The following is a 12690-nucleotide window of genomic DNA, read 5'->3' as shown; positions in this document are numbered from 1 at the left end:
AGACGTTGACTCCAGTTTCCTCCCATTCGTTCCTCATTTGTTTTGTTGTGCATTTTCAATTTTTGAGACATATTGCTTTAAGTTTTCTGTCTTGACGCTTTGATGTCTTCCTTGGTCTACCAGTATGTTTGCCTTTAACAACCTTCCCATGTTGTTTGTATTTGGTCCAGAGTTTAGACACAGCTGCCTGTGAACAACCAACATCTTTTGCAACATTGCGTGATGAGTTTGATAATCCTCTCCTTTGTTTCAATTGACATCTCTCGTGTTGGAGCCATGATTCATGTCAGTCCACTTGGTGCAACAGCTCTCCAAGGTGTGATCATCCTTTTTAGATGCAGACTAAGAAGCAGATCTGATTTGATGCAGGTGTTAGTTTGGGGGATGAAAATTTACAGGGTGATTCCATAATTGTTTCCTCAGAATTGAGTGAGTCCATATTTTTTTCCCTCTGCTTGGTCTAAAAAAGTAACCGTTACTGACTGCCACAATTATTTTTCCTGATTTCTTATAGTGTTTCTTAAAGCCAGAAAGTTGCCATTTGAAATGACTTTAGTTTTGTGTCATGTCTGTGATCTGCTTTTTTTCTACAAAATTAAACAACTGAATGAACATCCTCCGACGCCCATGACTCCATAATTTTTGCCAGGGGTTGTATATACATAATGGGCTACATCTGTCTGTCCGGGATAAACTCCCAAACTGTAATATGTAGCCCTAAAAAGTATATATATTCTGAATCATGACATGGGGAACAAACTGGTACCATTTTTTAAAAAGTTGAACTGAAAATTACCCCCAAAATATTCATTTATGTAAGACCATACAGTGTTGTACCATGTGCAGTAAACTCCCAAACTATAATATGTGGCCCTAAAAAGTATATATATTCTGAATCATGACATGGGGAACAAACTGGTACCATTTTTTAAAAAGTTGAACTGAAAATAACCCCCAAAATAGCCATTTATGTAAGACCATACAGTGTTGTACCATGTGCAGTAAACTCCCAAACTATAATATGTAGCCCTAAAAACTATATATATTCTGAATCCTCATGACATGGGGAACAAACTGGTACCATTTTTTTTTTTTTGAAGTTGAACTGAAAATTACCCCCAAAATAGCCGGCTGTGGGTATGACCAGGCAGATTCAAATTTCCAGCCCTGTTTATGTGTTGGCCATCTATGTTTATTTAATCCCCTCCTTCAGCTACTTTATATTCTCAACTTTTAAGCACCTGACTGTCCTGTACAACCCAGTTTGCCTTCCTGTCTGAATACATTCATTTTATGTTTGTAAAATTACAATGTAAAAACAGTGAAATACACCACTACCTCAATTTTGATTCATTGATATTTACATTTACTGTTACCTACCTTTTGTGTGTAATTTTGTTATAAATTTGATTGCAAAACAAAGTCTGCATGAAGGACTTCAAATGTGTTTGTCTTTTAACCAATTATTTCCACTTAGTTTGGGGAGTCCACCTCTTATAGTTCTGCTGGATAAACTTTAGCCCATTAACTATTATACTACATCAGCATTACAAAAACAAATGTTGGGCAGTTGTTTTGATTAAAATGATTGGCATTTGGCTTATGTCTAAAACAGGTTAACCCGCGCAGCACCGGGTACCCCAGCTCGTTTCTTTATAATAAGGGTTTAATAAAGAAATGTTAGGAATCACTGCTGGTACTGATATACTCGTATGTAATATCAGTGTCATCATTTTGTTTTTACTCCCTGATATTGGTATCTCTATCTGTATCCCCCCCCCCCCCCCCCCCACACACACACAAAAAAATCCAAATCAGTTAGGCTCTAAATTTTACTTTATCATTGCATAAGATATTGTAAGAAATGCAGGTGAAAAACAAGAGCAATTGGAGAGTTCTGACGTCTGCCAAGGGTTCACGAGGACTCACAATAAAAGATATGTGATTCACATTGTGACCCAGACTTTACGTGGGTCCGGATTCCACACCACAATGCAGTAATTGCATACTGATCCAGAATGGTCCACCTGATCAAGATGTTGCAATCTGATGTTTAACTCACAAGGTGATCTTGGTTGTGCATCGTTATGTTGTGTCCGTGAAGTAGTTTTGGCGTAATCCTTCAAAGTCTACAAAGTGAAATCCTAATCCAGAATCCGGATCCCGATCACCTCCAACATTTAAAGGAGTCTTCCCATGCCTAACACCAATGTGTGGTGAAAATTTGGTGAAAATCTGTTCAATAGTTTTGACATATTCCTCAAAATCCAACAAAGTGAAGTGTACAAATTAAAATCCTGATCCAGAGTCTATATCTGGATCACCTCCAAAATTTAATGGAGTCTTCCATGGCCTAATATCTGTCTGTGGTGAAAATTTCATAAACATCTGTGCAGTAGTTTTGACGTAATCCTGCTAAAAGACAGACAGACAAATAAATAAAGGCCGATGATTTTATTACATCCTTGGCAGACACAATACTGTGATTAACAGTTACTCTTGCTGTCAGTCTGGATGTTAATCTGCCAGATTGTTTTTCTGAATAATTAATTGTTTTACAATATGATTTGCATGTTAAAAAAAGTTTATAATGTCTCATAACCAGATAAAAGAAAATATAAATCTTTAAATTACATTTTGCTAAAATCAGAATCCATGAGTTTTGCACAGTGACAATAAAAAAAATGTTCAGTGATTATTCAAAGGAAGAGTTGTGATTAATTTTCGTCTGTTTTGCGCCTTTCAGGGTTTCGTTGAGCTGACTATTTTCTCCACAGTTGTCAACCTGAACAGGATCAAACTGAACAGTAAACAGTGTCGTATCTACAGGGTCCGAGTCAATGAACTCGAGGCCCCGTTCATCTACAACGACCCCACTTTGGAGGTGTGCCACCACGAATCCAAGCAGTGAGTATGTCTGTGTGCATGTTTAGCCAGCATCGCATTTGACACTAAATCAAATTTGTGATGAGACAACTCCCCCATCCCCACCATCAACCTTCTACAACCAGATGAAAGGTGGGTGTCCTCTTGACCTTCTCCAGCTGCTGGGGTCCTCAACACTGAGTGAATGTTTTTGACTACATACAGACACAATGCTGATGATTGAGTCCAGGAAGTCATTGGGATCCTATAAACTCAAGACAATTTTTCTTACTGGGCTGGTGTTTGGTAATGTTGGCAGGCACGGTTGCTGTCTGCCTTCCTGAAGTTGACACAGGTCCTTTACAGGCAGATCCCCAGATACTGTACTGTGGATCAGATGGGAGTCTAAGGCCGGGTTCACACGGCAGGATAATTAGGCCGATATCAGACCCGGTCTTCCCCATCCGACAATCTTAAGAACGCCCCGACAATCGTGATGACGCTAAAGATAATCTTATCAGATATTCCTGTCGTGTGTGGTGTGTTCACAGCGCTCTGATCTGCTCAGAAGGGCGTCAGGAGCGCTCCGATCGCAAATCGGGGATATTCAACATGTTGGATTTTTTTTGGCCTGATATCGCAGTGTGTATTGTGTCCTCCGACCACAAACGAGCACGCAGCCTGCTGAATGTGACGTGCAGCCAATCATAAAGCGAGGTGACGGACGTGCGGAGTGGAAAATAAAATCAAAACAGCTGTTCTGACTTACCAGAAAGTCCGGTGGTCGCGCTGTCTGCACTCCTTTAAAGAGCACCTTTTCTTTTTCTTTTTGTATCATTTTTTCCCTCTGTTGTAAATAGTCCACAAAGTACCTCCGTTTGTTTACTCTGAAGTCACGTTTAATCTTGAGATTTTGTGAGATTTCCTGTCTGAACTGTAAATGTTCGTGCGTGAAATCTGTTCGTGTGTGGTGTTGTTGTCCTTACGGTGTGGCTGCACACCACACACTGTGCGACCAAACCTGTTAGATCCATGATTTTTTTATCTTCACGTGTGTGGTCTCTCAGGTTTTGGAAACCTACAGATAATTTTAAAATCCTGTCGTGTGAACCAGGCTTAAGACTCCCCCGGATGGGACACCAGTCTATTGCAGGTTACTTTTGGGTGGACCTGGATGATACAGATGAAGTGTGTTGTCCAAAATACAGACATGTAACCTGAAAGACAGACTGGACATTGAACACAGGTCTACATATTGGTATTCTAACTAACAACTGGGGTTGCAATGTTCTGGGAATTTTCAGTTAGACATTTTCTGTGGAAATACGTATGGGAATTAAATATAGTTGTTATAGTTATATATATCTTGCAGCATAATCTTGCTTAAAACAACCAGATATGAAGCTAATTCAGCTCAGTTACTACACCACACTATGCTTGAATCACAGCACACAACTTACTGCACGGCTTTTGAGACCACACCCCCTGAATGCACTTCCTCTATTACATGCGCAGATAGTCCCTTTGGCTTTTCCCTTGTTTGCACTCGGGGTTGTCACAGCAAATCCAATTTGGAGCTGCATGATGAATTGGCACAGGTTTTACACCATACATGAGGGTTAGGTGAATTGGAAACTTTATAATTGTCCAGGTCTCCCTTGCAAAGTATTAAAGCCACAGTACTGCATTTGAGCCCAAGAAATACATCCAGTCAAGTACGTTTTGATGTTTTTAGTGGAGTAAATATATTTTATCTATGGTATCAAAGTTTAATGAGCAAATTCAAAATCAAAATGAAAGTGTTTTTTTTTTGTATTGGAAATGTTTGCATGCATGCCTTTGTGTAACAAAACAAAATGATTTTGTTTGTGTATGGTACAGTTTGTGTATATATATAACCTCATATTTCCTATTAATTCCTGTCAATTCTCTTTTAAGTTCCACATATTCTAGTTAATTCCCATAGAAAGTTTCCAACTTGGAATATTGCAGATTGTTCAAAAAGTGGTAAAAACTTCCAAATTCCTGACCTTCCCATGAAAAGTTGTTGGAAATTTTCCAGAAATTTTCTGCTCCTGTGCAGCCTTGCTCCCATCACAGTGTCCGGTCTCATATTAAAATGCTTTTAAGTAGATTCTGTAAATGATGTGTTAGCATCAGCCTCAGCCTTACAAAGCTCTTATTTAGTCCAACACACTGGAGCATTTCGTCTGACGCACCACAGACCTGAAAAATTGTCACTTGTCCGATGTCAAACTAGTTAGGTTGTCTGCAGCGTCGGGTCAATACTACACAAAAAGACTAGCAAGGGCTGGATCTGTGACTCTAACAATCCTTCCTTGTTCAGATCCTCTATCTTTAGTAAAATGTCAGTGGTTCAGTTGCTGATCTGAACCCTTGGTAAAAATTGGGATCGGTTTCACGATTTCTCGCTTTAGTTTCCCGGTTTGTCACTTTATCTCACAGCTTTAAGGTTCCTGTCTGCAGTGGAAAATCAATGTTTTCATTGTCTATAAACAGGAGGAACCTGAACTATTTCTCCAGTGCATACACAGCAGCAGTAGGTGCTGTGGACCCAGATGCTGGACACGGCGAGCTGGTCATCAAAGTTCCCGCTGAGATCTGGAAACAAGGAGATGGTAAGAGGCTCAGTGAGACGGAGGGGTAAAGCAGCATGGATTCTTCTTCTGCAGCACTTATTGTTTTACCTCGAGAGGTGTGGTATAATGAGTTTGATAATCAGTAACAAAATGGACGACTTTACCACATTCTTTGCCTGATGGTTTGTATTCATGCAGCCACCTGACATATGTTCAGCTGGTTGAAGTACCTTGTAGAAATTGGGACAGGACGTTATTGTTCCTGTGTTTTCAGATTTGAAGGTTTTCAAGGTGTACATTGAGTTTTCCTTGGACCAGCCAAAGGGGGGTCTGCACTTTGTTGTTCCTGATGTAGAAGGGAGCATGGCGGAGAGAGCAGCACATGTGTTCTCCTTTGGACACCAGAATTCCACCAGGTCTGTGAAAATGTGTCTGTAGTATTCCCAAAATATGTAATACTATGTACTCATACAGTATGTACCACCTGATGGTGATCCCGTTTGCTTTCTTTTCATTGACTCTTCTCATCTCAAAGGTTCTGGTTCCCCTGTGTGGATTCTTACTCGGAGTTGTGTACCTGGAAGTTGGAGTTCACAGTTGATGCCTCCATGGTGGCCGTGTCCTGTGGTGATTTGGTGGAGACAATCTACACTCATGACATGAGGAAGAAGACCTTCCATTATGTGCTAGCTATACCCACCGCCGCCCCGAACATCTCCATGGCTGTGGGACCTTTTGAAATCCTCGTGGACCCCTACATGCATGAGGTGGGTTTTCAGAAAGCCTGAAAAAAAGAGAAAAAGGTGTCACTTGAGCCAGTTACCATGGTACAGTGCTACAGCTGACAATGGTTTTCATAAATGATGAATCTCTTTTTTTTTTAATTTTGTGATTACCATAATCAGTTATGTAGTTTTTAAATGTCAGAAATTACTTTAAAAATGGCCATTACAATTTCTCAGATCAGAGATCTGAGATTTCTTCATGAACTCCAATGTATTAAGTTGACGAAGCCCAGCTGATACATGTATCAGATATAGAGTACCGTATATCAATTTGCACATAATATCAGCTGATACGAGCTTTTTGCAAACATATCTGTGTCGGTGTTATTTTATGCCAATATGAAAACTTTTATTTTACCAGTGCAGAAAACACTTTGGCTGTTGGAAATGGTGTCATTGTGTAGTTTGTCCAGCAGGGTGCTCGGACAACATAGTTGGGACCCCCTTCACTCCTTGGACACATTAGCTACAAGAAACACAGCCAAAATGGCCAGCTGCCATTCATTTTCATTCAGAGTGGGCATTTTACAGCAACGAGAGACAAGTGATCGCTATGCCCCCAGCTAGGTGGAGCAGAAATAGACAAGAAGCCTATTTTATACAAATGCTGAGTGAAGGGGCACACTGACTGTCAGTCCGAGTGAAGTCAGTGTGATGTACTTTGGCTGGTTGTTGATAACATTTATAGTTATTTAGAATAAAGTTTGAACTGTAAACTGTGCTCAGTTACATTTCTTTGTCATTCCTTTGATAAAATGTTTTGTAATGTCTGTATAGGGAGACACATCCCTATTGTAAATGTTTTGCCCTTTAATATCAATATCATATCGGCTTCCAAAGAAATCCATATCGGTCGGGCCCTATTAAGTTGTTTGTGAAACGCTGTCGAAATGGGCTTATCTCAGACAAATTATATACCTTTATCAGCAATCTAATATATCAGGGTTCCTGCTCATCCTTTTTTGATGTTTTTAGGTTTGTTTTATAATTTCATTGGAATACATTTTTGAAAAATGGATACACTTATCAGTCAGGCCAAAATGTTCAAAATTGGAGTTCTTCAATATCTTGGTTTCTAGATGATCTAGAATCTTGATTCCAATTGCTAAATACAGTAGTGTTCAGAATAATAGTAGTGCTATGTGACTAAAAAGATTAATCCAGGTTTTGAGTATATTTCTTATTGTTACATGGGAAACAAGGTACCAGTAGATTCAGTAGATTCTCACAAATCCAACAAGATCAAGCATTCATGATGTGCACACTCTTAAGGCTATGAAATTGGGCTGTTAGTAAAAAAAAAAAGTAGAAAAGGGGGTGTTCACAATAATAGTAGCATCTGCTGTTGATGCTACAAACTCAAAACTATTATGTTCAAACTGCTTTTGTAGCAATCCTGTGAATCACTAAACTCGTATTTAGTTGTATAACCACAGTTTTTCATGATTTCAATTCAGTTCAATTTTTCAATTTTTTTTTTATATAGCGCCAAATCACAACAAACAGTTGCCCCAAGGCACTTTATATTGTAAGGCAAGGCCATACAATAATTATGTAAAACCCCAACGGTCAAAACGACCCCCTGTGAGCAAGCACTTGGCTACAGTGGGAAGGAAAAACTCCCTTTTAACAGGAAGAAACCTCCAGCAGAACCAGGCTCAGGGAGGGGCAGTCTTCTGCTGGGACTGGTTGGGGCTGAGGGAGAGAACCAGGAAAAAGACATGCTGTGGAGGGGAGCAGAGATCGATCACTAATGATTAAATGCAGAGTGGTGCATACAGAGCAAAAAGAGAAAGAAACAGTGCATCATGGGAACCCCCCAGCAGTCTACGTCTATAGCAGCATAACTAAGGGATGGTTCAGGGTCACCTGATCCAGCCCTAACTATAAGCTTTAGCAAAAAGGAAAGTTTTAAGCCTAATCTTAAAAGTAGAGAGGGTGTCTGTCTCCCTGATCCGAATTGGGAGCTGGTTCCACAGGAGAAGAGCCTGAAAGCTGAAGGCTCTGCCTCCCATTCTACTCTTAGAAACCCTAGGAACTACAAGTAAGCCTGCAGTCTGAGAGCGAAGCGCTCTATTGGGGTGATATGGTACTACGAGGTCCCTAAGATAAGATGGGACCTGATTATTCAAAACCTTATAAATAAGAAGAAGAATTTTAAATTCTGTTCTAGAATTAACAGGAAGCCAATGAAGAGAGGCCAATATGGGTGAGATATGCTCTCTACTTCTAGTCCCCGTTAGTACTCTAGCTGCAGCATTTTGAATTAACTGAAGGCTTTTTAGGGAACTTTTAGGACAACCTGATAATAATGAATTACAATAGTCCAGCCTAGAGGAAATAAATGCATGAATTAGTTTTTCAGCATCACTCTGAGACAAGACCTTTCTAATTTTAGAGATATTGCGTAAATGCAAAAAAGCAGTCCTACATATTTGTTTAATATGCGCTTTGAATGACATATCCTGATCAAAAATGACTCCAAGATTTCTCACAGTATTACTAGAGGTCAGGGTAATGCCATCCAGAGTAAGGATCTGGTTAGACACCATGTTTCTAAGATTTGTGGGGCCAAGTACAATAACTTCAGTTTTATCTGAGTTTAAAAGCAGGAAATTAGAGGTCATCCATGTCTTTATGTCTGTAAGACAATCCTGCAGTTTAGCTAATTGGTGTGTATCCTCTGGCTTCATGGATAGATAAAGCTGGGTATCATCTGCGTAACAATGAAAATTTAAGCAATACCGTCTAATAATACTGCCTAAGGGAAGCATGTATAAAGTGAATAAAATTGGTCCTAGCACAGAACCTTGTGGAACTCCATAATTAACTTTAGTCTGTGAAGAAGATTCCCCATTTACATGAACAAATTGTAATCTATTAGACAAATATGATTCAAACCACCGCAGCGCAGTGCCTTTAATACCTATGGCATGCTCTAATCTCTGTAATAAAATTTTATGGTCAACAGTATCAAAAGCAGCACTGAGGTCTAACAGAACAAGCACAGAGATGAGTCCACTGTCCAAGGCCCTAAGAAGATCATTTGTAACCTTCACTAATGCTGTTTCTGTACTATGATGAATTCTAAAACCTGACTGAAACTCTTCAAATAGACCATTCCTCTGCAGATGATCAGTTAGCTGTTTTACAACTACCCTTTCAAGAATTTTTGAGAGAAAAGGAAGGTTGGAGATTGGCCTATAATTAGCTAAGATAGCTGGGTCAAGTGATGGCTTTTTAAGTAATGGTTTAATTACTGCCACCTTAAAAGCCTGTGGTACATAGCCAACTAACAAAGATAGATTGATCATATTTAAGATCGAAGCATTAAATAATGGTAGGGCTTCCTTGAGCAGCCTGGTAGGAATGGGGTCTAATAGACATGTTGATGGTTTGGATGAAGTAACTAATGAAAATAACTCAGACAGAACAATCGGAGAGAAAGAGTCTAACCAAATACCGGCATCACTGAAAGCAGCCAAAGATAACGATACGTCTGTTGTGTGGGCCGCTGAAGAGGAGGTACTACTGGCCCACCACCACAAGATGGCGCCCTGCTTGAAGTGCGGGCTTCAAGCACGAGAGGGCGTCGGCTTTGCTGGAGGTGACAGCTGTCAACAATCAACACAAGCTGTCACCCATCATCACCACTACAAAGACCGGACTGCCACTCCACCTCCTCGCCGAGAAATCAACTACCATTCAGGTAATTTCTCTGCTGCCTGACACTGTGTGTGTTTAACCTGAACTTCTATTTGCAGCCGTTTTCCTGGAATGTTTCTTTATCTGGAGGATTGGCGTTTGGTGTGACAGCGACGGCTTCGCCTCACACCCCAACTCAGATAAGTGGTTGACCAGGAGCTGCACGAGTGTGTGTGATTGGAGGTGGAGGTTTTCCCTCCTTTACTTAAGACAGACTGTGGATTACTGAGTGTGCGAACTCACACTCATCTGGACTGTCTTTGTTCTCTGCCAGCAGTACCGGCTCTGACTGCTGAAGACAGCGGCCACCTGGGGCGCAGGGCTTGGCGGCTCCGGTGTTCTTCAGCTCCGTTGGTGGTGGAAGCTGTGTGGGGATCCAGCTCTTCTCTCTCCAGGCGTCTTCTATCGTCGAGCCTGCCCACACGTCACCTGGTGTATGATTGACAGTCACCATATTGTTATTGTCTGTACGTTGTTGTGCGATTCACAACATTAAATTGTTACTTTTTGGCTTATCCATTGTCCGTTCATTAACGCCCCCTGTTGTGGGTCCGTGTCACGTCACTTTCACAACAACGTCTTTGGGATGGTTATGAGTAATTTTTTCTCTAATAGTTAAAATTTTGTTAGCAAAGAAAGTCATGAAGTCATTACTAGTTAAAGTTCATGGAATAATCAGCTCAATAGAGCTCTGACTCTTTGTCAGCCTGGCTACAGTGCTGAAAAGAAACCTGGGGTTCTTATTTTCTTCAATTAGAAAGATGTCCTAGCTTTACGGAGGGCTTTTTTATAGAGCAACAGACTCTTTTTCCAGGCTAAGTGAAGATCTTCTAAATTAGTGAGACGCCATTTCCTCTCCAACTTACGGGTTATCTGCTTTAAGCTACGACTTTGTGAGTTATACTACGGAGTCAGGCACTTCTGATTTAAAGCTCTCTTTTTCAGAGGAGCTACAGCATCCAAAGTTGTCTTCAATGAGGATGTAAAACTATTGACGAGATACTCTATCTCACTTACAGAGTTTAGGTAGCTACTCTGCACTGTGTTGGTATATGGCATTAGAGAACATAAAGAAGGAATCATATCCTTAAACCTAGTTACAGCGCTTTCTGAAAGACTTCTAGTGTAATGAAACTTATTCCCCACTGCTGGGCAGTCCATCAGAGTAAATGTAAATGTTATTAAGAAATGATCAGACAGAAGGGAGTTTTCAGGGAATACTGTTAAGTCTTCTATTTCCATACCATAAGTCAGAACAAGATCTAAGATATGATTAAAGTGGTAGGTGGACTCATTTACATTTTGAGCAAAGCCAATTGAGTCTAATAATAGATTAAATGCAGTGTTGAGGCTGTCATTCTCAGCATCTGTGTGGATGTTAAAATCGCCCACTATAATTATCTGAGCTAAGCACTGAGTCAGACAAAAGGTCTGAAAATTCACAGAGAAACTCACGACCAGGTGGACGATAGATAATAACAAATAAAACTGGTTTTTGGGACTTCCAATTTGGATGGACAAGACTAAGAGTCAAGCTTTCAAATGAATTAAAGCTCTGTCTGGGTTTTTGATTAATTAATAAGCTGGAATGGAAGATTGCTGCTAATCCTCCGCCTCGGCCCGTGCTACGAGCATTCTGACAGTTAGTGTGACTCGGGGGTGTTGACTCATTTAAACTAACATATTCATCCTGCTGTAACCAGGTTTCTGTAAGGCAGAATAAATCAATATGTTGATCAATTATTATATGATTTACCAACAGGGACTTAGAAGAGAGAGACCTAATGTTTAATAGACCACATTTAACTGTTTTAGTCTGTGGTGCAGTTGAAGGTGCTATATTATTTTTTCTTTTTGAATTTTTATGCTTAAATAGTTTTTGCTGGTTATTGGTGGTCTGGGAGCAGACACCGTCTCTATGGGGATGGGGTAATGAGGGGATGGCAGGGGGAGAGAAGCTGCAGAGAGGTGTGTAAGACTACAACTCTGCTTCCTGGTCCCAACCCTGGATAGTCACGGTTTGGAGGATTTAAGAAAATTGGCCAGATTTCTAGAAATGAGAGCTGCTCCATCCAAAGTGGGATGGATGCTGTCTCTCCTAACAAGACCAGGTTTTCCCCAGAAGCTTTGCCAATTATCTATGAAGCCCACCTCATTTTTTGGACACCACTCAGACAGCCAGCAATTCAAGGAGAACATGCGGCTAACCATGTCACTCCCGGTCCGATTGGGGAGGGGCCCAGAGAAAACTACAGAGTCCGACATTGTTTTTGCAAAGTTACACACCGATTTAATGTTAATTTTAGTGACCTCCGATTGGCGTAACCGGGTGTCATTACTGCCGACATGAATTACAATCTTACCAAATTTACGCTTAGCCTTAGCCAGCAGTTTCAAATTTCCTTCAATGTCGCCTGCTCTGGCCTCCGGAAGACAATTGACTATGGTTGCTGGTGTCGCTAACTTCACATTTCTCAAAACAGAGTCGCCAATAACCAGAGTTTGATCCTCGGCGGGTGTGTCGTCGAGTGGGGAAAAACGGTTAGAAATGTGAACGGGTTGGCGGTGTACATGGGGCTTCTGTTTAGAACTATGCTTCCTCCTCACAGTCACCCAGTCGGCCTGCTTTCCCGGCTGCTCGGGATCTGCCAGAGGGGAACTAACGGCGGCTAAGCTACCTTGGTCCACACCGACTACAGGGGCCTGGCTAGCTGTAGAATTTTCCACGGTGCGGA

At 40.8% G+C, this 12690-nt stretch overlaps 1 protein-coding gene across 3 annotated transcripts in view; it reads left to right on the top strand.

Moving 5' to 3' along the window:
- The window catches only part of taf2 (TAF2 RNA polymerase II, TATA box binding protein (TBP)-associated factor), a 98312-nt gene that overhangs the window by 3831 nt on the left and 81791 nt on the right, over positions 1-12690 (top strand). For all 3 annotated transcript variants that reach the window (XM_034173896.1, XM_034173894.1, XM_034173895.1), the window contains exons 4-7: positions 2747-2907; positions 5386-5504; positions 5740-5881; positions 6001-6232. In XM_034173896.1, the coding sequence (XP_034029787.1) occupies positions 2747-2907; positions 5386-5504; positions 5740-5881; positions 6001-6232 (654 nt within the window). The remainder of the gene's footprint in view (positions 1-2746; positions 2908-5385; positions 5505-5739; positions 5882-6000; positions 6233-12690) is intronic.

Source organism: Thalassophryne amazonica, chromosome 7 (assembly GCF_902500255.1).
Source record: "Thalassophryne amazonica chromosome 7, fThaAma1.1, whole genome shotgun sequence".
In the NCBI taxonomy this organism is placed as follows: domain Eukaryota; kingdom Metazoa; phylum Chordata; class Actinopteri; order Batrachoidiformes; family Batrachoididae; genus Thalassophryne; species Thalassophryne amazonica.
Note: the sequence above shows the minus strand (reverse complement) of the source record. Positions and strands in the feature narration are given on the sequence as shown.